The 27,697-nt window shown below is 40.3% G+C and overlaps 1 protein-coding gene across 2 annotated transcripts in view; it reads right to left on the reverse strand.

Moving 5' to 3' along the window:
* ZPBP (zona pellucida binding protein) overlaps positions 1-27,697 on the reverse strand; it is a 67,418-nt gene that overhangs the window by 9,103 nt on the left and 30,618 nt on the right. For both annotated transcript variants that reach the window (XM_032800299.2, XM_075062613.1), the window contains 4 exons: positions 24,678-24,827; positions 22,281-22,499; positions 17,666-17,742; positions 6,253-6,430 (listed from right to left, as the gene is read on the reverse strand). In XM_032800299.2, the coding sequence (XP_032656190.1) occupies positions 6,253-6,430; positions 17,666-17,742; positions 22,281-22,499; positions 24,678-24,827 (624 nt within the window). The remainder of the gene's footprint in view (positions 1-6,252; positions 6,431-17,665; positions 17,743-22,280; positions 22,500-24,677; positions 24,828-27,697) is intronic.

Here is a 27,697-nt window from a genome sequence, read left to right on the forward strand (position 1 = left end):
TGCGGGCAGAGGCAGCTCGCAGAGCCACTTAGCCTCCCTGCTGCTCCTAGGCAAAGGCATCATGCCGTGCTTGCGGGGAGCCACCTGAGGTGAGCACCATCCAGCTCCAGCACTCCACACCCTCTCCTGTGCCCCAACCCCCAGCCCTGAGCCCCCTCCCATAACCAAGCTCCCTCCCTCTTATATAACCGGAATTTTTCACTTACCGGCACCCCCCATCTCCTCAACATAAGAAAGCTTTTACTATATTTAGTTGCAAGTCAACAAGTTCCAATGTTTAACAACCAATGAGAATGAACCTTTAAAGTTGAGCATTTAAATCAAATTTTCTAGCTTGTTGATTTAAATCATGATTTAAATCAGTGGCTCTCAACCTTTCCAGACTACTGTACTACTTTTAGGAATCTGTGTTGTCTTGCATACCCCCAAGTTTCATCTCACTTAAAAACTACTTACTTACAAAATCAGCCATAAAAATACGAAAGTGTCACAGCATACTTTCACTGAAAAAACACTTGTTTTCTCATTTTTACTATATAATTATATAAATAAATTAGAATATATACACTGTACTAAAATTTCAGTTTATAGTAAATAGAGCAGTATGGACAAGTCATTGTATGAAATTTTAGTTTGTACTGACTTCACTAGTGCTTTTTACATAGCCTGTTATAAAACTAGGCAAATATCTACAGGAGATGATGTACCTCCTGGAAGATCTCTAGCTACCCCACTTGAGAACAACTGATTTAAATCAATCCACCCTTCATGAGAAAGAAAGGCTTTACTGACCAGAAGTAACTCATCTTCAAATGTATTGTCTCTATAGCACTACTCATTATGAATGCCTACCCACGTAGCCTCAGAAACAATTTTGAATAGTAGTCTGCAGTTACAAGTTCTAAGGGCATAAATACTCTGCCTCCTCTAACCGCCCTTCAGTCACTCTGTACCTCAAGAAGTCTTACTTGGAGGTGGGCCTTGAAGTTACGTTAACAGAGGATGACTGTGGCCCTGAGATGGCAATACATTCAGAATATAAGAATTACCTCTAATAAATTAAATAACCTTTTGTAGTTTCATGGCATTGCCTCCACAGAGCCCTACTGTAGGAGACTAGCTAACAGTGATATCCCTTAAAATGCAAGCTTGTTCAACAGCAACTAAAACATTGTCCTTCTCAAACCAGAGTCTGCTGTTGAAAAAATGTCAAGAAAGTAATTTGAGAACAGAACTCCACATATATCAACCCTAAAATAGTCTTCATGAGTGCTTAAGCTGGCAACAGAGAGGAACTGATGGATGGTTAGAATGAGTATAGCAATTATTCTCTTGGTCCATAGAATATAGGGTTTGAGGGAGATGTGTGTGGACCTCCTAATTGCTAACTACTAATCAAAAAGATTTTATGGCCAGCCAGTAGGCCTCTGTGAAGGCAATGTCATGTTTTTGTAATGTCTATATGTATGTATGTTTGGGGACCTGGGAAATGAAAAGATCAGTTTTTACCAAGGGGCAGGCTAAAGGAAGATCTGTGGATTCAAGTGTGTTGCCAGAAGGGCATTCAGGGACAGTCACAGGGAGTAGCCACAGAATTACTGGGAGTCCACTCAAAATTCAGAAGCTCTGAACGGGAGGCAGTCAGCAGAGAGGGGTTGAGTGCAGGATGGACTCTGCCCCTTCTTCAGGGCTGAATGCTGCCCTTCCCAAGTAGGCTGCATCACAAGTGAAAGCTTGCTTTTGTGCCCCCTGAAGGTACCAGCAGGTAAAAGGAACTGGCTCAGGAGGAAGGCCTATTTCTGTAGGGAACCCAGAGACAGAGAGAATGAGCTTCTCCCTGATGTTTATTTAACCTCATACAGTCAATGCTATGATCCCAACTGATGTGAGGTAATAGGGTATATATAGCAGCTACTTAGCACCAGTATGTAATCATGTGCTAGTGCTGCCTGCTGCAGGAAGGATAAGGAACAAGGCAGCTAAAAGGAAGTGTTTGAAAATTAGTATTGTTCTCCCATCCATCAGGGCTGGGGAAAGAGGAAGATTCTGATGTGTGGAAGAGCAAACAGGACTTGGTTCTGGGAAGGAAAAAGGCTTCAAATCTGGGGCTGAGACAAAAACATTGCTTGCATCTATATTAAGAGAAGAAGAAGTGTGTGTTAGGAAGAACAGATATTTCTATTCAAAGCAGGGTGCTCAGCTTTGGAAAGAGTGGAAAACAAAATGTTGGGGAATCTGGCTGAGCTAGTGGGAATCAAAACTTCCTGTGAACCCAGACACTAGTTATTCTTGGGGCTTATATGCACAAACATTTAGTTTGTGGCCAGCTTGGGTGTGAACGTACCCCACACTAGCCTGCCGCACACTAACTGTTCACATGGACTCTGTTGATGCATACTAACAGTTCATTAATGTGCTTTAATCTACTCCCATTTCAAAGCAGCAGGCTAACGTGAGGTAGATTCACACCCCAGCATGTCATAAACTAAACGTATGTGCAGACAAGACCTTGAGTTTTACCTCAAAATTGTAACACAACATAACTAAAATATTTCTAAGAACAAAATCTGTTTGAATTATCAAAATTATAATAATCTTTTAGCATGCACCACATAGGAGCTGACAACAACATTAACAAACTAGGGAAATGCAACTAAGATGAAGCTACCATAACGTGGGTGCAAAACTGGTTGAAAAACAGTTCCACAGAGAGTAATCATCAGTGGTTCAAAGTCATGCTGGAATGGCATAATGAGTGAGATCCTATAGGGATCAGCTCTGGGTCCAGTTCCGTTCAATATATTCATCAGTGATTTAGATAATGGCATAGAGAGTACACTTATAAAGTTTGTGGCCGATATCAAGCTGGGAGGGGTTGCAAGTGCTTTGGAGGATAGGATTATGATCTGGATCAACTGGAGAAATGGTCTGAAGCAAACAGGATGAAATTCAATAAGGACAAATGCAAAGTACTCCTGTGGTGGGGCGGCTGCCCCACTTAGGGAAAAGAAGGGGTTAAAAGCAGCATCAGTGAGGGTGTGCAGAACCCACAAATCAGAAAAAGGTTTACTGAGCCCACCAATAGGGGAAAGGCTTGCTGGAGCAGCCAATAAGGGCTGGAGAGGGCCATATATGTGGACAGTAGAAGGCAGTCTCTTCCTGGAAGGCAAGGTAGGAGGACTGGCTGCCTGAAGAAGTGTCACAGATAGAGCAATGCTGGGCACGAGAAGCAGAATGTGAGGGTGTGCTGCTGGCTAACCACTGCCAGGCTGGGGGCTTGCTACAAGGGCTGAGAGGGTGTTAGGGCTACGGGGGAAGTGGCCCAGAGAAAATAGGCAGCAAGTTGGAGGAGGACAGTAGGTGGCTGCCAGCTATAGGGTCCCTGGGTCAGGACCCAGAGTAGCAGATGGCCCTTGGTCCCCCCCCACCTCACCTGCCAATGAGGAGAGTGGCTGGTATCCAGACTGCAGTTGGCAAGTGGACAGACTAAGCACTGCTGGTCCCCTGGAATGGGGCAGCTACCAGAGAGGGGGGTATAGCCAGAGGACTGTGCCCAGAAGAGGAAGCTGCAGTCTGGGGAGTGACGCGGGTCCAAAGAGTGGAGACAGCTGTGACGGCAGGCATGACAGCACTAGCTGAAAGCAGATTGGAAGGTCTGAGTGCTGTTTCCCAAGATGGCCAGCAGAAGGTGCCACAGAGGTGAGACCCACCCCATTACTATTCCATTTAGGAAGGAACAATCAGTTGCACACATACAAAATGGGAAATGACTGCATACAAAGGAGTGCTGCGGAAAGGAATCTGGGTATCATAGTGGACCACAAGCTAAATATGAATCAACAGTGTAACACTGTTGCAAAAAAGTGAACATGATTCTGAGACGTATTAGCAGGAATATTGTAAGCAGGACACGATAAATAAATTCTTCTGCTCTACTCTGCAGTGATTAGGCGTCAACTGGAGTATTGTGTCCAGTTCTGTGTACCACATTTCAGGAAAGATGTGGACAAATTGGAAAAAGTCCAGGGAAGAGCGACAAAAATGAATAAATGTCTAGAAAACATGACCTATGAAGGAAGATTGAAAAATATCAGTTAGTTTAGTCTGGAAAAGAGAAGATAGAGGGGACGTGACAACAGCGTTCAAGTACATAAAAGGTTGTTACAAAGAGGAGGGAGAAAAAACTGTTCTTCTTAACCTCTCGGGATAGGACAAGAAGCAATGGGCTTAAATTGCAGCAAGGGAGGTTTAGGTTGGACATTAGGAAAAACTTCCTGTCAGGGTGGTTAAGCACTGGAATAAATTGCCTAGGGAGGTTGTGGAATCTCCATCACCGGAGATTTTTAAGAGCACGTTAGAAAAACACCTGTCAGGAATGATCTAGATAATACTTAGTCCTGCCATGAGTACAGTGGACTGGACTAGATGGCCTCAAAGTCGCTTCCAGTCCTATGATTCTATGATTTCCAGCCCTTACATTGCCCCAGAGCGCAAGAGCTTATTAGGACTATTGTGTTTATGGGAGCTAGCCTCTGCAAAAGGGAAGAGAAAGTGAATTCATGATAGAACTGGAGCACTGTATACTATAAACCTTCCTAAGAGGTAGAGGTGTACTCCCAAGAACCCCACGGAGCTGTAGTTTTCCTCAAGACTATGTAAAACTATACTTATGGATATAAGTAAAACTTTCAAATGTTTCACTACATTCCTTTGGAAGAAATGTAAGAAATTTCCGTGCATGGTATAAGCTCCTTCTCATAAACAGAGCAAATGGAAAAATCTCATATGCAAATATATTGCAGATCCTGCAGTTTTAGGGTCTTTTCATTATGTTTTCTATTTTCTTGCCTGATTTTTGTTTCTTTTTTTAAAACAAAAGTCTCTAGATTGGATTATATCTTGAAGGCTACGTTCTCTTTCCCTGTTCTCCAGCCATGCAGGAAACTGCCTTCACCAAAAGACCAAGTTCAGCTTTATTCTGTTCTTCTGTATACTTCTACATTATACCACACTATTGAGATTTCAGCCTCAGTGTCTAATTGAGATAATTTGAACACTATTAAGGAAAACAAACAATCTAAGAACAATTTGGAGTCAAAGTAACTTTTTAAAATGATGATCCAAACCTTGGTCATTTTACTCAAGTGTGTGATCTCACTGATTTCAGTGAGAGAACTTGTATGAATAAAGTGAGCAATATTTGGCCCATTCTTTGTTTCCCCTTCCAGTATATTCTAGAATTGTCTCTTCTGCGTGCTCATTCTACAAATTTAGAGGGTTTTTTTTTTATAAATATGCACCCTATGCTGGGAAAAACTGGAGGGCAAGGAAGGCTTCTAACCTTTCATCTTTCCAACTTCTATTTTTGGTTTTCTAATTTCTCCTATGATTAAAAAAATCCCTGTAAATATTTTCCTCAAATTTTGCATTAATTTTCCAGGTTTTGTTCTAATAATCTTTGCACATATTCTTTGCAAAATTCATTAACTTTACCAGGAAGCTTCAGTTAAATGATCAGCACTAACGATAAAGATCTTACATTAGTATAACACCTTACATTCTGATGGATCAAAAAGTGCTATGCAAATTTAACTTACTGATATGAAAGCTATTCACCTGGATCATTTCATCCACAACTTTAATTTCAGCCATTCCTGGGGTGAAGCTTGAACAACTATGTAAGAGTGTATTATACATTACATACTATTTAGAACAGGAAATGTGGCATAATTTCAGTTGCAACTACAGAAGGAATTTAAGTAAACCAAATGTAATTACAAAACTTGTAACTTGACCAAGATACTGTGTTAATACTTCTGCTGTTACAAAGAGTGTCATAGGGGCCTTTAGTAACAACAAAGAGCAGTCAGCCATTTTTTTCATCTCACTTGAAAGATGGAACCATGAACAGCACAGAGACCCCCTTAACACTTTGCAGGGTTATATGTTTAGCCTTTACTCACAAGAAAGAGTGCCATCTAAGGATCTGATCCAAATACCACTGACTTAAATGCACTGTGGATAAAAAAACCCTAAATCAAAGACCACTTTCTGCAGTATCACACTGTTGCTTGAAAACATCAGTTTAAAATGGTAAAACAGGTCAATCTTGATAAGCTTCAGACAGAGCTGACAGGATAATACCATAAGGTAGGTATGAATGACTACTCTGAAGTTAAACAATATATAGAGCTCAATCAAAGTGAAAATTATCTTGAAATAATGTGTATGATTTGAAAATTTATCACATACCACAACAATCAGGACAATCTGGATGTATCAGAGCATTTATTCCATATCCTGGATAGCAGCGATTAACCCATACCATTTGCAGAGTACCTTCAATATAGTATATTTCAGGTAAGGGCTCAGAACGTTTCCCCAGCACTTCCACTTGTTGGTTAAAAAATCTCTCTATAAGGTCTTTTGCCTAAAGTAAAACAAAAATGTTATTAAATCCTCTATTCAAAAATAAGTAAAAAAAAATGTTCTAGTGTGCTTAAGGCGGGAGACATTGTAGGGTACAGGATCTGACAGATGCATTACTGATCATTGCTGATGGGGGGGCAGAGCTGGCTGGCTAGTCTATCATATTTTAAATTTAGACTACTATAATTGTGAATTTTAATTTCTGTGGAAGTGGTCAGAGGTTTGGCAGGCACTAATGGCTGTCATGAGTCAGAAAAAGTAAACATTACCAGCAAAAACATTCTAAAAATGAGTGACAGTCTTTCCTATAAAAGCAGCAAAGAGTCCTGTGCATGCATCCGACGAAGTGGGCATTTACCCACAAAAGCTCATGCTCCAAAACGTCTGTTAGTCTACAAGGTGCCACAAGACTCTTTGCAGCTTTTACAGATCCAGACTAACATGGCTACCCCTCTGAGTCTTTCCTATATGATAATAGAGATTTCTGTGATGCAACATCAGCAAAATAGACTCCTGGGTCTTTCATCCACACAACTACTGACATACAGGATGAATCACACTTCAGATATTCTTCTCACCCATGACAGGTCATCTGTTCAAGAAACAGATAATGCAAGCATCTCCCCAAAATAAAGCAAACTACAAAAAAATTACACTATTGTAACTGTCAAATATAACATGGGAGATTATTCCCATTGCTGGAGTGGTTTCACAGAAATCCAATTCTAGGTAACAAATGTTTTTTTTCTCTTAATGAATCAATTTCAGCACTGAAAAGCAGGTGGAACTCCATGGTCTATAGGCTCCAAATAGCAATGACCATCAAAGTGAGCCTTTTTTCAGTGCCACGTGTATGTGTGTGGGTTACTTAACTGTACAGTAAGTGATGTTCTTAAAGATGTGTAGTCTGTATTTGTATTCCACAGCTGGTGGTTACACATCTACAGCCTATGCACCAGAGATCTTTCTAGTCAGCACTGTCCACTGGGGTGGCACATGCTCCATTCACATCCTTGTGTGCTCAGGTGAAGGTATAAAAAGGTATACCTCAGTTCCTTCACCATTTCAGAAACTTGTCGTCTGAAGACTCTGAAGTAGGAATGGTGGATGGGTCATGGAATATGTATACTGACTACACATCTTAAAAAACATACAGATAAGTAAAGAATGATTAGTTTGTATAGCACATAAGAATGGCCTTACTAGGTCAGACCAAAGGTCCGTCTAGCCCAGTATCCTGTCTTCCGACAGTGGCCAGTGCCAGAACAGGTAATCATCAAGTGATTCATCCTCTGTCACTTATTCCCAACTTCTGGCAAACAGAGGGTAGGGACACCATTCCTGCCCATCCTGGCTAATAGACATTGAGGGACCTATCATCCACAAATTTATCTAGTTCTTTTTTGAACCCTCTTACAGTCTTGGCCTTCACAATGTCCTCTGGTAAGGAGATCCACAGGTTGATTGTGCATTGTGATGGAGTTTTGAGAGGTATTATATCTGGATAATCCCTGGGTCTAACTGGAGTTTTGAGAGATGTAATCTCTCGTAATCCCTGGCTGAGGCGTGCATACACTCCATGCACCTGAAACTAGAAGAATTTTCATTAGTAGTGTCCATTGGTTTGTGCCTGTACCCTTCTCCTCTTGCTCCCAACTTATGGTATAAGCAGTGATGTGGACCAATTACTTCTCTTGTTCTTCTCTACCATGAATAACCTTAAGATAATTATCTGAAGCAGAAGGGAAGCAGGGAACTAGCATTCTTTCTTCTTCTTCTTCAAGGGATGGTCCCTATGTTTACTCCACTCGAGGTGACTCACAAGCAGTACTCACTGAGGAGGAGGACGTGAAAAGCCCTGCACTGATAGGAGGTATGCTCTGCTGAAGGAGCCATCTGCTGCTGGAGCCTAAATCAAGGTGTAATGCCTTGCAAAGGCATGCACAGAGTCTCATGCTGCAGCTCCTCAGATCTCTAGAAGAGGGATGTCCTGTAGTGAAGCTACAGAAACTGATTGGGCTCTAACTGAGTGTGCTCTCACACCCTCTTGGGCAGTTGTGCGAAGCAAAGCAGGATGCAACTCAGAATGACTCTGAATGGAGATAGCTTGTCCTGTCATACATTCAGTGGAGGAGACAAACAGTTTAGGGGATCTTTTAAAGGGTTTTGTCCTCTATAGGTAGAAAGCCAAGGCTTGTCAGACATCCAGAGAATGGAGCGTCCTGTCCTCTCTGGTGGCACGTGATTTTAGGTAGAAGACAGGTAAGTGGATGACCTTCTTCAGATAGTAGTTCCAAGATCACCTTCCAAATAAACTTAAGATGTAACCTTTGGGAAACTATCACTATGGAAGACTGTATACGGAGGGTCTGCCATAAGACCTCCAGCTTTCCTACTGTTTGCTGAGGTCACTGCAACAAGGAAGGCAACTTTCATAGACAGATGACTGGAGGAACATGAGGCCAAGGGTTCACATGGAGCATTCATTCAGGCGCAAAGATTATATTGGGATCCCATATCAGCAACAAGGAAAGGCTCTGACAAGGTCATTCAAATATTTCTCTGTAACTGGATGGATAAAGACTGTATTGTTGTCCACCGCTGGGTGAAAAGCACTAAATGCTGCCAATTGCGCTCGTAAGGAGCTGAGTGACAGTCCGAACATTTTCAGAGAAGAGAGACTCAAATATAGCTGAAATCTTGGAACCTTCTGGGCATAGCTGTCAATCCTGGCATCATATAGAAACACTTCTTCCATTTTGCTGTACAGCATTTCTCTGTAGAGTTTCTTCTGCTGTTGCTAAGGTCTGACTATAGACACAACACAATTGCTCTAAGTTTGTTGTCCACCCAAATACCAATCTGCCAGCTGGAGAACTGTTGGATTGAGGTGGTAGAAAGTGGTTTTGTCCTGAGTTAAGAGGTCTGATGGTATCTGAATACAGATAGTGCGCAGTCACCTGGAGAATGTCATGAACCAGAACTGTTTTAGCCACATGGGAGCTACCAGGGTTACTGTCACTTTGTGCTGCCTGATTTTTCTCAAGACTTGCTGTAAGAGTGGATGAGTGGAAATGTACATTACTGCTTGGGACAAGAAACATATCCCCTTTGGAATTCTGGCCTTGGGCTATTAGAAACAGCATGCCGGACATTTCTTGTTCTCATCAGACACAGAGATTCTACAACAACTTTCCCCATTGTTGAAAAATACTTCACATCACCAAGTCGTGTAGTTTCCACTTGTGTTCTCTGGCCAAATGTCTGCTGAGGCTGTCTGCCAGAGTTTTCTGCATCCCAGTCAGTGCTCCATCTCTGACCAACCAGTTATCTAGACAGGGGAATTCCTTAACATCTATTTTTCTGAAGTAGGTGGCTATGACCACTAAACACTTGATCAACACCCCTGATGATGCAGAAAGCCCTAATGGCAAAACCTAGCATCAGCAATGGTTGTTGTCTACAGTGAAACTCAGGTAGCATTTCTGGGCTGGGGGTATTGCAGTGTGAAAGTATGCATCCTGGAAATTAAGGGCAGTATATCAGTCCTTCTGATCTAGACAAGAGAGATCAAAGTGAGAGAGATCTTGAATCTGAACTTCTTGATGTAAACATTCAGGTCTCTGATGTCCAGTATTGGACAGAGTTCCCCTTTCTTCTTGGGAATGAGGAAGTACCTTGAATAGAGCCCTCTCCCTCTTTGATGGGGGAGCACCTCTTCTATTTCAGTGAGAGCTACGCGGGATTGTGGCTCTCTATTGAGGGGAATCACTGAATACAGATGGGGAGGATGAGGTGAGTAGCAGGATAAGAAAAGCACTGTATCATATAGACGATCTCTACCCATATCTAACACTCCATGATGAGAAATGTTGTTGGAACAGGTGTGATGGAAATGAACCTGATGGTTGCCAAGGAAGGGAAGCGGGGAGAAACAAGAGGTACGCTGTCCTTGGACACAAAGTCACATTTCCTGCCTTGGGGAAGCAGGAGAGTGCTGGAACAGAGTGGTAGTTGCACCCAAGGACTTCCTTCTCAAAAACCTTTGCCTCTTTCTAGTGTGCTCAGAAGGCCTATACTGGTAGCAAGGAAGCTGTCTCTCAGGTAATGGAAGCACAGTGTGCCTGAACTGTTGTTGCTCGAAGGCTGGGTGTAGAACACTAAGGATCCAAAGATAGTTCTTGAGTCCCTGAGATTTCTCATGGCCTCATCAGTCTTGCAGAACAAAGAGCATCCCTCAGAGGATAGATCTTCAACCATGGACTGCTGCTGCTTAAGTATCCTGGATATGGACAGCCACAATGAGCGATGCATCATAACTGTTGCCGTCATTGCCCTGAAGGCCATATCTACAGTATCCAATACTGCCCATGCTAGGATAGCTTGGAATTTACTCTTGTGATAGTTTGTCAATAAAGCATTGCATGATACACCAGCTGAAGAGATGGTACTTTACTCAGACTGCTTGACAGTGTAAGGACCTGGGGAGTAGAACCCTGGCCTGCAGAACCCGGAGCAACTAATATTCCCATAATGCCACCAGAAGGCCTTGTAAAGGCATAGCCAGGGAGCACTGTGGAGAAGAGATGCTTCAGAAGTACTTCCTATGAGACTCAGAGTGACAGTACCCTGCAGCTCTCTGATTTGCCAAGTGTCCCTACTTAACCACAGGCATTGTGCCAGGAATTTGTCTGGGCAACTACAGAGACCTTGGCCTGATACCATGCTGGACTCTGCCTTGTCTTCTGGTCTCTGAACCACATTGGCTGAAACTTTCCAAACAATTTCAAAAAAGACATCCAACGTGGAAAATCCAAATGGTTAAAGTTTGGCAAAGTTATGTGCAACTGAACACAGGGTCTTATAATGGGAAGAGTCAGACAACTGGGTAATACCAGCCCTCTCTACAATATAGATGCCTGTTAAAAAGTTAACAACCTGGAAAAGGAGCAGCATAATGACAGAAGAAATTTGGTGTTGCCAAATGCAAAGTAAGGTACATGGGATAGAACAATTTGAAATATTTATAAAAACAAATCTGTTCTAAATTTACAATAATTTAGAGAAAATACCATGGGTAAATTTTCAAAAGTGCTTAAATGACTTTGTGATTTCAGAATCCTTTTTCCAAAAATGACTTATGCAATCAGGAGCTTAAGTCCTATTGACTTCCAATTAAATTTAGGTACCTAAGAGCCAGAAGCACTTAATTGCCTTTGCAGATAACTGCAGTTGCCCACTCAATGCCTGGGTGGCTAGCCCATGACACACCTGTGCTGCAACATCCACACTGTTATTTTTAGCACCCTAGCTCTAGCAGAGCTAATGCATGTCTGCTTACATTGGCTGGGTGGCACTCTCCCAGCTGCAGCGAAGACATATCCTTAGGAATCGTTAACATTCTCAAAACCACCACTCATCTAGCACTTAACCCCTTAGGCACTTAAGGTTCCACTGGCTGGCATTCTCAAAGCTGGCTAAGAACTGGCATGACCACATAGCTAATGAGATGGTCACAGCTATAGGTCAAGCCAAACCCCCAGATGCTCCAAAGGGGGATTCTCAAATTAAGTGAGGAAACTACTATCCCACCAGCAGAACTCGATCCCACAGGCGTGCTCAAAGCATGCCAAAGACTTGTTACCTGTCACAAAAAGCAGCCAGAGGCAAGCAGGTCAGGAAGTGTGTACATGTTCTGGTGTAGGCAACTCTCTGACACCACATTCTACAAGTTATTACCCTCTGATCCCACTGAGGGTTACCAAAAGAAACTGCACCATCTGCTCAAGAAACTCCCTGAAGAAGCACAGGAAAAAATCTACACAGACACACCCCTAGAGCCCTGACCAGAGGTATTCTATCTGCTACTCAAGATCCATAAACCTGGGAATCCTGGATGCACCAGGATTGTCTGGTTATGTGGACTCTCTCCTCAGACCCTACGCTACCAGCACTCCCAGCTATCTTCGAGACACCACTGACTTCCTGAGGAAACTACAATTCATTGGTGATCTTCCAGAAAACACCATCCTAGCCACTATGGATGCAGAAAATCCCTACACCAACATTCCACACAAAGATGGGCTACAAGCTGTCAAGAACACTATCCCCGATAATGTCATAGCAAACCTGGTGGCTGAGCTTTGTGACTTTGCCCTCACCCACAACTATTTCAGATTTGGGGACAATGTATAGCTTCAAGTCAGCGGCACTGCTATGGTTACTTACATGGCCCCACAGTATGCCAACATTTTTATGGATGACTTAGCTGAGGAAGTGTTCTTCTCTTGTCTCCTAGCACCCCTACTCTACTTGCACTACACTGATGAAATCTTCATCATCATCTGGACCCATGGGAAAGAGGTCCTTGAGGAATTCAACAATTTCCACCCCACCATCAACCTCAGCCTGGACCAGTCCACACAAGAGATTCACTTCCTGGTCACTACTGTGCAGATAAGCAAAGGTCACAAACACCACCCTATACCGGAAACCTACTGGCCACTATACTTACCTACATGCCTCAAGCTTTCATCCAGATCACATCACATGATCCATTGTCTACAGCCAAGCCCTAAGATACAACCGCATGTGTTCCAATCCCTCAGATGGAGACAAACTGACCTCTATCAAGCGTTCTTAAAACTACAATACCCCCTCCACGAATAAATGGACACAAATCAGACATCAAGAACTGTAACATTCAAAAACCAATAGGAGAGCACTTCAATCTTCCTGGACACTCCATAACAGACTTAAAAGTGGCAATTCTTCAACAAAAAAACTTCAAAAACAGACTTCAATAAGAAATTGCAGAACTGGAATTAATTTGCAAACTTGACACCATCAAATTAGGCCTGAATAAACACTGGGAGTGGCATCAGTCACTACAAGAAATAATTTTCTTTCTGATACTCACACCTTCTTGCCAACTGTTGAGAATGGGCACATCTACTATGACTGAACTGGCCTCATTAGCATGACAAAATGTAAATTTTCCCTCTGTTGATATTCACTCCTTCTGGTCAACTGTTGGAAATGGGCCACATCCATCCTAACTGAATTGGCCTCGTTAGCACTGACCCAGCCACACTCAGTAAAGCAACTCCCATCTTTTCATGTTCTGTGTATTTATACCTGCCTACTGTATTTTCCACTCCATGCATCTGATGAAGTGGATTATAGCCAGCAAAAACTTTTGCCCAAACTAATTTGTTAGTCTCGAAGATGCCACAAGGACTTCTTGTTCTTTTTGCTGATACAGACTAACACGGCTACTCCTCTGAAACATGTTCTGGTGGTTAGCCTACTCACCTGGGATATTGGTTCAGGTCCCTGGTCTGCATCAGGCAAGAGAAGGGATTCATAACTGAGTCTCCCACATCCCCGCTGTGTGCCCTAACCACCAAGCTATTGGCTTCTGTCTCTCTTTCTCTCTAACAACGCTGAAAGGTTTGTCCCAGTGGTTTTGCCTGTTAGGACATGGGCTACCTAAGCAGTTATCACAAGAGAAGCACTCCAACCAGTCAAGGAAAAAATAGCAGTTATCACAAAAAGATAATAATTCTGCTTTGGGTCTACAACTTTGGAATAAAGTAAATGGCAGTAGTCAGCAAAATAAGATAAAGGTAATCATTCTTAAAATATGGTCATTTTTAATTGCTTTCCCCATTTACTGCCCATTCTCAACCATGGCCACTCCATTTAACAAGAGGAGATCACTTTGGGAAGGAGAGGGAAGAACAGGGGTTTTCAGAATGCACAGACAAAGAAGAGCACTATGTCTTTAAAAATTAGGGTAAAAGGAGAGATGTAGAGCTTGACTCAGAATGTGAGATGTGTGTGCTTACTGTCCCCAGAAACACTGTCAGAAAATACAGTACTTTATATTTCAAGGGAACATGCGAACACTAGCTTGCTGTGCATTTACTGGTTATGTGTACCCTGCTATCATGCACTGTTACAGGAGTCAGCAACCTTTCAGAAGTGGTGTGCCGAGCCTTCATTTATTCACTTTAATTTAAGGTTTTCCATGCCAGTAATACATTTAACATTTTTAGAAGGTCTCTTTTTATAAGTCTATAACATATAACTAAACCATTGTTGTATGTAAAGTAAATAAAGTTTTTAAAATGTTATGAAGCTTTATTTAAGATTAAATTAAAATGCAGAGCCCCGAGATCGGTGGCCAGGACCCGGGCAGCGTGACTGCCACTGAAAATCCACTCGCATGCTGCCTTTGGCACACGTGCCATAGGTTACTTACCCCTGCAGTATTGTTATCTACTACCATGGAACTTTTGAACTATGCAACTGTTTGTGCGTGGTAGCAGAGTTCACACTTAAGCTAGGGTCTGGCATGTTAGCAGATTTTCTCACCATCTTGCTGCATACTAACTCTCTATAGACAAGCCCATTCTTATCTGGAATGGATAAATATTGAACTTCTCATCATAATAAATCTGCCAGATTAGAATTGGAACAACTTTTCAGTTTTGTTAGATTTTGCATTACCACAGTTTACCAGGAAATCAAGGTTCCTGATACTAAGGAATTGTGTGTAGTTAGGATAGCAAGACGATGTTTAAATGACACATTTTTGTAATGTTTATAAACCTTACTTTTCTTTAACCTCTTGCCAGTGGTATTTGGACAATATTGTGTTAGGACCAAATTTATAGAACCATTTATGGTCATAATAACATTCAAAACTGTGTCCCAAATTTTGCAAACTTAAAGAACAAAACAAAAACCCCTGATGTCAGTGAATTTGGCACATTGCTGTTTAGCGCAGTTGGTAAAGTATGGCATGTGTATAAAGGTGAGAGCGATAATAATAGAATTCCAATTCCACCACTTAGGAAAGGAACTTTGGATGAATGCCCAGAATGTCTAAGACTACATTCTGTCCTGAGGTATGTGTATAGATCTCAGTCATTGTGTGAGCTCTTCAGCTGATGTAAATTGATGCAACTCCATTGACTTCAGTAGACCAACAACAGTTAACACCAGCTGAGGATCTGGCCTGTCGTGATTTGAGTGTATGCAGTCAATGACAGAATTTGACTCCTAGTCAGACACAATAAACCTGTGCTTAGGCTCTGGCTCTTCAGTTTGGGGATCATGTAACAATGTGATGGCATCAATGTGATAGCATCATGTACAGCTTAATAAGCTTGAAGAGTATACTGCTGCACAAGGAAATGTGCTTCACAAGAAGGATTTGAGGATCTGCCTGTGGCTGTGGATTTCCTTAATCAGCCTTATTCAAGCCTTTAAAACGTAATTAATTGAGGATGTCAGTCCTTGCAAAGATCAAATCCAATAAATTCCACCACACTTTTTCCTGTGACCTCAGTGTTGCAGTAGTATCAGCTTTCTTATTGAGGGTGACTAAGGTAATAGGAAGCCACATTTTAAATCTTCATTTTCTGATCTGTATTTCCTATTTGACATCTTTCCTTTTTGTTTATGGCCCTAGGAATCTACTGTTCCCTTGAAATATAAAGTAATGTATTTTCTGATTGTTTCTGGGGACAGTAAGCAAACAAATTTCACATTCTATGTCAAGCTCTACTTCTCTTTTATCCTAATTTTTAAAGACAGAGCTTTTAATTGTCTGCACATTCTGAAAACCCCTATTCTTCTCTCTCCTTCCCAAAGCAATCTTTTCTTATTAATGGAGTAGCCATGGTTGAGAATGGGCAGTAAATGGAAAAGAAATTAAAAGTGACCATATTTTAAGAATGATTACCTTATCTTGTTTGCTGACCATGGCCATTTACTGTATTCCAAAGTTGTAGACCCAAAACAGAATTATCTTTTTGTAATAACTGCTATTGTTGCCTTGACTGGTTGGAGTGCTTCTCTTGAACAGGTCTTAAATCATTTTTTTCTCTGGAGTCTGTGAGGTGAACTGGAGCTAACTCTCAATATAAACAAAGTGACCTTTCCAAATTCCATAGAGCAAACTCCACTTTCAGTTACACTCATGGAACCCAAGCTTTAGAAAAAGCTTTAAAGGTGACTTGCAAAAGGAGAAAAATATTAGGCTGTGCTCCCCCCACCTTTTGTTGTTGTTGTTGTTGTTTTCTAGTGATGCATACATGAACTAAGGATTTATTTTAAAATTTTGTTTTTTTAGCATAAGAATTATCAGGAATGTCAAGTCTAACATTTCTTGGTTTGCTGAAGGATTCATTTGCGAACCTGGACATGGACTATGAGTTCTTTCAGCACTCACATGAAGAGCTAGAGGATGTTGAATTTCTAACAGACATTTTTCTCCAAGTGTTTCTCAGGCATTTTGGATAAACAGATATTAAAAGGTTGGGGGGAGGGATCCTCGGACAGTATAAATTGGCACAGATCCATTGTCCAAAGAGTTTTTTGAATAATCTGAATGACAATCATCTCAAACTTGTTTCATTTGCTTGCTTTTCTGATATTATTAATCCTACCAGTTCTCCAGTCTTCCACAAAATCTTCTAGGGAAAAAAAGTGAATAGATACACCCAAATTTCTAATATATTAAGATTTTTTTCTGTTTATATCAGTGATACAAAAAATGTACAAACTCATTTTTCCTTTTCTCAGATGAAGTGAAAATCTCAAATAACTGAATTTTGAAGGTTAGTTTGATAAAAACCTTTGTTCTAAGACACAAAAAAACAAAAAAAAAATGTGTCTTCTGAAATGTAGCTCAATAGTCTACAGTTCTGAAAAATGTCCTCTACATCTTATAAGTAATACACTAATCAAGTAAGGCAATATTTAACTTTTTCTATCTTACTGTAGCACTTTACTTTTTAAAGTCCTGGTAAGCCACACACCAACATCAAGGTTACTGTCAAATAATGTAAAGACATGCTTTGTTGCAAACTATGGTTAGATTTATAAAATATGTTACATTCAAACCTCTTCTGATTGTTTTACTACTATTTGCACTCAGTATCTTACTTCTGTGTAATTATCTCACCACCTGGTATCAAACAGCTCCAGCCTGTTCTCCAAATAAAGCCACAATGCAATTCACCCTCTTTCACATGGAGAACCAAAAATTAAACAATATTAATAGGTGGTAAATTACACATAAGTGCTCACTGGTACATCCATTTGCACATACGTTAATATTTTTTAATTATTATACTTATTCTTTAGATCAGTTTATTGACACTAGAAAGAGTTGAATGATTATTTTTGCTGGTCTTCATGCTTTTTGATTTATCTACAGTACCTTCTTTAATCTTTTAGCAGTATCACAATTCTTTTGCTGACATGGATTGTTGGTTTTTTCTGTATCTAAAGAAGAAACTAACAAAACATACTCTACTTTACAAAGGAACAAATACACTGAAATCAACATTAAACTTGCTAGTATCCCAAAAATATACTTTAAGGTTTCTTTTCAAATTTATAAAATTACATTTCTGATTATGCCTGAAGGAGCTACACAGAAAATAATTTTTGCATGTTCAGATGTCTGACTAGTAATACTGTCTTAAAGAAATAATCAGAATTTTCCTCTCATGAACATATAATTAGATCATGGTGAACTTAAATATTATTTGATCTCTTTTTTTTAAAAAAGTATAATTGGAGGCAATACTTATTTGCAGATTTTGATCTCTAGGAAATTAGTAATCTTAGAAATCTACCAACGTTGTAAATAGTCTTTCAGTTTAGATGAGTAATCCATTTGATAATTATTTAACTGAAGTGGCTGTTTAATTAAGGCATAGGTCTTAATATATCACTCTTCGATTGATGCTTTGAGTGTGTGGCCAGGCAAGAACTCCAAAAGCTCAAAAGTTTTGATCAATTGTTTCTGCAAGGAACTTCTTCAGCCTTCCCTGAAGAAAAGCCATGATAATCCCTAGTGCTTCCAATGATCAGCTCCTTTCTAGTGAAAGACTAATAGTACAGTAGAATATAACAAGGATTACTTCAGCAACGCTAGTTCTTCAAAAATGATTGCCTTATGGATCTACATTCTTGTGAAACATGCATGCTCTATAGGTATAAGTGCCTAATGCCTGAGCCTGAATGCATAACAACGGACTGCAGCCCTAGCTACCACTCTGTTCCTTTCATTTTCTCAGGAATCCTTATACAACTCTGACATGAAGGATGGTGAGAAGCGTGTATCCATATAGGTAAATAATTACACTCATGAAATAATATGCCTGTACAGATCCACATTCTTGGGAGATTAACAAGCACTAACAACTCAATATGATGGAGGGCCAGAAGAAATTAATTAAATAGAGATTGAAGTGCTACTCTAATGTAAAATGCTGGGGAGCAAGTTGCCAAGTCAAGAATATGAAATGTATGAACTGAACTCCTTTTACCAATAGCTTAACATTGCTCTGTAATGGAAACATTTCTGAAATATGCATTAGAAGCTACTTAAATCTAGTAAAATATGTTCCAAGACTCTGAACGCCTGCAAGTTCACAACAGGTTTGTTTGCACATTTTGATCCACTTAATCTAAGAGATCATACCATCTGTGATTTTGATACGCCTCAGACAGTTCAGGACAGGGGTTCTCAAACTTCATTGCCCTGCGACCCCCTTCTGACAACAAAAATTACTACACAACCCCAGGACAGGGGATCAAAGCCTGCGCCCAGCTGCCTCGGGTGGGGACGGAGGCAAAGCCAAATCTTTAGCCCCAATGCTCTGGGTGCAGGCGCCAAAGCAGGAGGCCTGTAACCCTAGGCCCCACCACCCAGGGCTGAAGCTTTTGGGCTTTGGCCCTGGGCGGTGGGGCTTGGGCTTTGGCCCCGGGCCCCAGCAACTCTAACACCAGCCCCCGTTGGTCTAGGAGACTTGCATGTTGTCTTAGTCCTATCAACGTAGTCCAGACAATAGCTAAGAACTCTAAATATCTAGGTTATATAATTTAAACTCCCCCCAGTAATGATTCAGATTTAGAAGAGAAAAAACAGTAAACTATTAATGAGTGGTTTGGTGAAACATTTAGTGTTTTTTCTTTCAAACGCTACAGTCTTTGATGGACTACCCATGCTGGGCATTGTATTTTCTGCTCAGATTGTTTAAGCAAGTGTTCTTTGTCAGGAAGAATGTTATATTTCCTTGACCCTGAGACCATACAGAGACTGACTTCTGCATTTACTAAAATCTGCCATTTGCAAGGTGGCAGATTTGGAATTCAGGACAAATCCTATGAAATTCACTGTTTTTGTCAAAATGAAAGTTTACATTTAACACTGGCATTTGACTGGAACAGACTGCACAATGGATCCCTCTTGAAAACTGAGCTCTCAACAAGAAATCTGGGTAGAGACCAACACAGCTACCTTGACATCTTACATCTACTGACAGCACAGCCGGACACTTCGTAAACATTCTTAAGGAAAAAGATGTAAAGAAAAATACCATATATTGAGAGGGGTCTTCACTCAAGCCAAGCCTCATATAGTTTTTGATCAATAAGACAGATGAAAATATGAAAGTAGGCGTCCTTTACATTGAAAGCCTAAACCTACTGCGTGAACTCTTTTCTTAGATCCAATATGCCTCTTATTTTCTCTTTCCCCCTCTCCCCCACCCCGGGAATAATAAAGAATGTGGATCTAGTCCAAAGTCTCAAATGAGACTTAGACTCAATGCTGCAATGCCTAACGTTTAGGTCCCTGCTGCCTAACGAATTCCACAGGCCAAGGTTAGCTACCTAGGTTCCTTATACAATATAAGGGACATGTCAGGGGCCTAAGAATGGGATTCACAAAAGCCAGCATACTGAGTAGGGAGCTGCCTAAGCTACCCAATTGCAAATTTTGGGGATGGTGGCAGGGCCTAAGCACCACCCCGCAAAATGACTTAGCCACCTAACTTGTGGCATGTTCCTCTGCTTGATATTCCCTCTGCTTGAACATTCTCCTGGAGTTAGGTGCCTAAACCAAGGCAGTCCTTTCATGCAAAAAGTGGTGGTGGGACCTGTTGCCCGCTCTTCCCACAATCCTGTGGTTAGTGCATTCGCCTCAACTAAGGAAGAGACAGGTTCAAAACCTCATTCAGCCTCCTGTTGAAGAGGGACTTGAACATGGGTCTCCCATACTCCAGGAGAGTACCATAACTGGTCAGTCATTCTCTGTCTCCCTGATCCAGTGAATAATTATGCATTTTACAAAAAGTGGAAGAAAGACTGAGTTTCACCTCAAAATACTGCATAGCTTAGGGTTTAGAAAAGGGAAGATCTGGGTTTAAGCTTCTGCACCACATCAGGAAGTACAGGGATTTGTAGCCAGGCCTATTACATCTTATGTGAGAGTTCTCTAACCACTTGACTACAGGGTATAAGGGGCACTACTACCATCTCCTCCTCCATGGGCACATACTGGACCATGATCTGCAGATGAGATAGGTGGGGAATGCCTAATTTGCAGATCCCACTGGGACGTAAGAGATTTTACACATGTCCATTAGCAGAATGCTAGGCACACAGAGACTTTAGGAGCCTAGAGGGTTAGGCAGCAGTTGCAAGGGGGTTTTCAGAATCTAATTTTTGGCACGTTTGAGGATCTAGCCCTCTGAGTCTTATTTTTTTGATACAGATTTGTAAGGATTAGGAAAGCCACCTGGAGTGATACTGGACAAAATTTCTTTTGTTAAAGGAAAAATTACATGGAGAGCTGTCAAATTAGAAGATATGCATGACAACTGCGGCAGCCAGCCAGCACAGCAACCACTGGAAGCTCCTTTGTCAGCTATAACAAGAAAGGAACTGACCATTGGCGACATCTTGTATCTCCATAGTGTTCTGCAGGGGCTGTTTGTAATGCCCCTGCAGGAGCTGTAACTTTATGCTATATAAGTTCCCTTTTGGCCACGTGCCTGAGCCTGGACCAAAGAAGGGGAATCAATTAGGATAGGTATCATTTTCTCATCTCTTGGTGATAGTTTTAGGTAGCCTAGCAAATTCTTGACAATTTTTCCTGATAAAAATATACATCCTGAAGGTAATGTAATATACTCTTATTTCCACAGCTCAATGCCAAATCATGGAAAATCAAGTAAAGCTTCAGCAAAATGATTTTACTCCAACACAACTATGCTGAAGCACGTTGGAGGCAGAGGAATGGATTCTTCAACCTCAATTTGTGCTTTAGGGCCCTTCAATCTACTATCCCTCACACCCAGTTAATTTGGGGATAAAAACTGTAGCAGACTTTTAAGCAAATTATTATGGCTTTGTCACAAACCTTGCCACCAGGAGCAGAACAGGAACTGTACTGTGACTCTCAGTCACAGAGTGGTCCCTCCCTGCTTCAGGGAAAACAATCCACACAGGCCTGGCACAGGTTACTTCCCCGGAGGGTTGGGGGGGCGGGGGAGGGAAAACAGTGGAATGCTTTTGCTAACTCCTCAACCATAGCCTCCCTTCCTCCACACACATGCATAGGAGGGGGAATAACAGCCCCACAGTAGCTGCTCTCCCACTGCACTGTGCCTCACAATATATGAAGGAGGCATATTATATCCCTTTACTTTCCTGTGTGGGCATGCCTCAGGGATCAAAATCTCACTCTATGATAAGACCAACTAAATAATTGTGTCTGTGGGTAGATGCATAAAAGCTCCTAACTTGGGTTGTGGGCTATTGTGAAGGATATTTTTTGGAGTCAGACATCTGAATTTTCATAATTTGTACATGGATTTACCACATAAATTATTTGTGTGTATTTTGTTGCAATCTAGATAATTCTTTATGAATTAAAGACATAAAATGCTTTCAACAGGAATAGTGAAGATATTCCATGAAATAAACTTTGCTTCACCATGAAAACACTAAGCAGTCTTTAAAAGATCAATAATTTTTACCCGTAAAAGTAAAGAAGATTTCATTTTGTAGACCTGCTTTCTGCATTTTTACATGATGGCACTCTGACTTGAGTAAAGTAACCTCACAAGAAAGTTCAATGACAAGTTTGCTTAGTATTTGAAGCAACTTCTTCTCAAAAGATATATTGTAGATACTGTTGCAAGGTGCTGCATGATACCGGGCTGTAAACTCATAGTAAAAATTAGGATCAGAATAAGCTGCAGGTGAAAGAAAATACAAGATACTGAGAGATGCACATTTAAACACGAAGGTTAAGTTAAAAAAAGACAGTATTTTTGTGTATTTCATATACAAAATTGATTTACATCCCCATTGAAATTTTAATGAAGGATTCATGTGTCAGAGAACAATGGAAAATACTTTATAATTCATCATTCCTGTTTCCATAGATAAATATCACCTTTCATTTTGCAAAACATATAACAAGGACGAAGCCCCTATATATTTTTGTTTCACTTTCAAGAAATGAAGAGATTATAGTATAAGTGCTTAAAAATATAAAGTAACTTAAAGACAATAGCAGTTTCAGAAGACACATTTCAACATGAGGTGCAATTTATCATCACAGGCATTGCATTTAATAATATATAATTATAATACAGTATTTTGCACCTTCTAGTGAGAACCAAAAAAGCTATTTTAAAGGGCTTCAAGACTGATTCCTGTCCCCCAAAATGAGATCCAAGAGACCTCTAGCAACTGAGCTCAGCAACACATCCGTCTAGATCAGTCTCTCTGCTGGTCCTGCTGAATAGCTGATATGGCAAAGGGGGGTGAGGAGAGGCTCTTCTGCTGCAATCTGTACTGAATTGAAGTTAGCTCCCCACAATCACAGTATTGCACATGGCAAAGGGGGTCAAGACCACAGTAGGGGTCACAGATTAAATGGATGGGTCACAAGGAGACAGAGAAATAATGGAAGCTAAAGAAAAATAAGCAGGGAGGCATCAGAGCAATAGAGAATGAAGGAACAGAGAAAGGAGAATGGAAACATCAGCGATACAAGGAGAACATGACAAGGAAAAAGAGAATGTGGAGACAGTAGAGAAATCAGGTAGCTGGGTTAAAAAACAATGCCATACAGACTACACAATGGTGTACTGGTACCCATTTAGAGATAACTCACTAGACCGTTCACTGCTTGTTTATAATGCAGTATCCCATATTCATTCTGAATTTTTTTAAGCCATATCATCATGTATTTTAATACATTTATATATAAATTATTCCTGTAAATTGGGAGACCACATCTGCTTCTGTGCCCAGGTCCCGTATAATCTGGAAGCCCTGTACATTTCTATAAAAATAATTTTTCTTTCAGACATTTGGATTGGAGCCTTGTTGTGGGAAACAAGCAAGTTGTAACAAGACTGAAAGATAACACTAGAAAATAGATGCTGGGAACAATAAACTCTTCAGCATTTTGATCAAGAAAAAATAAAATTCAAAAGAAGTTCCCCTTTTTCAGCTATGTTCAGCAAGTTGACAAACTACTAAAACAATCAGACTTCTTTTTTAAGGTTGGAGATAGTGGGCCAAATTCAGGTGAATTTAAAAGCAGGAATTAATTTGTCCTATTCTGTTCTACTCAATGTTTCTAAGATAATACTGGCTTCAACCCAGTTCCAACTGAAGTCAAAAGGAGTTTTGCTATTGGCTTCAGTTGGAATAGAATCAGACCCTAAAAGGAAGAAAAGGGGAACTGGTAATGAAGAAATATAAATTTTATCTGTAATACTTGTACTTCAGCAGAATCAGGGGGCACTCTGCTATATCATGCAACAAAATTTACTCTGAATAGTGAAGCAGAATTAGCACGTTCTTTAAAAAATGCCAACACTTTATATTTCATTACACAATATTCACTCAGAAGAGCATGACTTACTTGACAACACTGTAAAAACAAAACTGAATAAGAGCTTTACATTGGTGTAAAGTGTGTCCCAGTGACTCTCCTGAAGTCCCAGGAATAGGAGGTAAAAAAAGGAAAAAAAGACATTATAATAAATCTCCAAAGGAATAATTCAGCATGAAATGAAGTTACTTTGGCATAGTTTTTAACAATTTCCACCCACCCAGTTTTTCAATCTTCTATTTTCCAATTATGTTTTATGTCTTCTTTTAAAAGCAGAGAGCTATGCTTAATTTCTCAATCAAAAGACCAGAAAATTTCCTTTAAGGCACTGAAAATGACAGTCCATGAATTCTCTAGTAAGTGACAATTAACAGCAAATTGCTGAAAGAGGTACAGAATTCTGCAACTCTACTCAAATTAAATTAAGCTGGCCTATCAGAATTTCAAAACATTAACATACATTTTAAAAGTGAAAGAAAAAATGTTTTTGTACTGTAAATTAACTATTTTGATCTCTTACCATAAATAACATATTTGAGCAAATAGTTTTTTTCAGTCTGCTCTGCGGTTGGTTTAAAAACGAGAGAACAAGTGTAAATTCCACTCATGTCGTATTTGAAGTGTCTGAATATTAGGGTTCCTGTTGGTGTTATTTTCACACTGCTATTTTCTAGTAAATAAATAAATAAAACAGTACAGTGAGTTTAGCTTTACTTTTCATTATAACATGGGAAAACACAAAAGGAGGAATCAGAATGGCTATGGTTCCAACCAGGCACAGAATGGTACTTACAGCCTTAATACAAGAAGAAAGCTCACCAGTAACTGTAGTTTTTGACTGTATTACCACTGCATATTCACCATTATAGATAGGTGCCCCAGTACTGCTGAGCTTTTGGAATTTCACACAAGTAGTGCTCATTGGGCTGCACAAGCACCCTCCCACAAAAATGTTCAGTTATAAAAGCATGTTATGATCCCAACCATCTCAGTTCCTTTCAGTAAACTATAACTTCTCATAGCAGAGAACTCCCAGAAGAGGAGAATGTAGGCAGATAGTCTGAATAGTTACAGGCAATACAGTAAGAATACATATATATATATATTCTACAGTTACTGGTAAGTAATCTTTCTGACAATTACCCCCACATATTACCAGTTGTGGAAGTTTAACAATTATCAGAACTCCAAAGCAGGTAGGCTAAAAAATTATAATTAAACAAAGGACCACAAGACAAAGTTTCCCAAAATAAGTATCACATAGAGATGCTAAACTGAAAGAGCAGTGCTCTGGACATGTGTATACAAGACTTAAGGTAGCAGCTGTACAGGATGTCTAGGATGGAAAGAAGGCTTGAGGCAGTAGAGTGAGCTCTTGAGATATTCAGATACTGACAGCCAGACTAAATAACAACAGGTATCAAGGCAGACTCTGATTCACTTTGATAAAAACCGCATGGGAATAAATAAATAAACTAGTACAGTGTCTGCATTTCTGTCTGCATTACCAAGGGCATAAAACATTTAGTGGACTTCCCAAATATCTTATTCCAGTCAAGATGAAACATCTATGCTATGGAGCCTAGATTTTTCTAGTGTGAGTGAGGTTTTGGGAAAAATATTGAGAAATGAATGGCCTAAATCAGGTGAATTTCAGGGCCGGTGCAAGGATATTTTGCGCCCTAGGCGAAACTTCTACCTTGTGCCCCCCTCTTCCCCCTTAAAATAAATCACATACATTATACACAATACACTGGTCACAGAGTAACATGTTATAATTTAGAATTTATTTTTTCCACACTTTAAGTTTAGCAAATTTAGAAACAAGTTCCTCCAAGTCAATGCTGTGAGCAATGTCATGTTCTACTGACAAGGTAGATAGCCCAACAAGTCTTTGTTGCAACATTGACGTTCGCATGTATGTTTTTATCAACCTGAGCTTTAAGAACCTTCGCTCATCACTGGCCACAGAAACTGGGAGAGTCAAGAGGATGCGAAGAGCAGTAAACTGTGTTAGGGACACTATCTGTGAGCTTATTTTCCCATATGAAGTTCAATACATCTTGCGGTGATGCACTCTTTTGGACTCGTCTTGCAATAGCTTGCAATTCACTGCACAAATCAAAGGCATTAATATCTTTGGATTCACCATGTTGCAAAGCTTGCTCCAGATTCAAGCAATGTTCCATAATTTGCTTTGGTGTTGTGTTTTGCAAAACTGTAAACATCATATATGAAGCCAAATACTACATTAATTTGCTGCATCAATGTGAATCTTCCTTCAACCAAATTTATTCCTGTGTCAATGACTGCAAAGTAAAAGTTCACTTTGAATTTTTCTTTCGGATTATAAATAGGTTTGTCATCTGCTTCATATGTGAGCTGCTTCCTCTTTTTTCTAATACAGATTGGATCTGGTTCAAAAAATGCCAGTACATCCAACTCCTCCGCAAGTTCACCTGCATCTACCAATGTTTTCTCAAAGCCTGCGTCACTTCTGCAGCCCACAAGAAATGTCTTGGTTTCTCCAAGTTGATTAATGGTGTCACATATGTTGAATTCTTTCACCTGAAGTTGTTTGCTAGTCACGTTGATCTCAAACAATATGTCATACCACAAAACAAGAGAAACAAGAAACTTGAAACTAGACATGGCTTTTCTAAGATCCTTTGCATCAACTTGTGACGTACTGCCAGATGATCTTGTTAGAGTAGTGTCTTCATAGATGTCTATCAGAGCATCATAGATGTCACCAAGGTGATAGTGAAGAGGTTTCAAGGCATCAATTCAACTTTCCCATCTTGTTTCGCTCAATGGTTTAACTGTGAGATTAGTTACGTGGCATGTTAGAACTTCCCAGTGACGTGTAGAAGTTGAGAAATACAAATAGACATGTTGAACTAAATCAAAGAAGGCAGCTGCCTCCAAGCAACACTTTGCAGCATCATTAACAACCAAATTAAATGAATGTGCACTGCAAGGAACAAAAAAGGCTCTTTGCTGGACACCGTTTTCTTTCCCTTTCATATTGCTCCCATTGTCATAGCCTTGGCCACGCAAGCTTTCTATAGGCAGTGACATCTCTTCCAACTGGTGAAGAATAGTTTCTATCATACCAGCTCCAGCTGTCTCCGTAAGCAGCACAAATCCCAAGAAATATTCCTTTATGCATACTGATTCAGTTTCACACTCTGTCTCTGAAGTAGGCATATCCATAAACCAAATGACCATGGCCATTTGTTCAACATGGCTTGCAATCTACAATCTAGAATGATCAAAAAGTATTTTGCAGCATGAGCAGATACTAGGATTTTTTTTTTGATGCATTGGATAGAAGCTGAATAAGAACATTCTGTATGTGTCTTTCCCTAGGTAATGTACGTGCATCTCCTTGTCCTTAATCCTGTGAAGATGCTCATTCATAAGCGGGTCAAACAAAGCTTGATATTCAACAAATTTTAAGAAGATCCTATTACCAGAAGTGTGCAGTTTTTCATGTGTTCCCCAAAAGGCCAGGTTTTGCATACCAAGAACTCTGAC

The sequence above is a fragment of the Chelonoidis abingdonii genome, chromosome 2, assembly GCF_003597395.2.
Source record: "Chelonoidis abingdonii isolate Lonesome George chromosome 2, CheloAbing_2.0, whole genome shotgun sequence".
In the NCBI taxonomy this organism is placed as follows: Eukaryota; Metazoa; Chordata; order Testudines; family Testudinidae; genus Chelonoidis; species Chelonoidis abingdonii.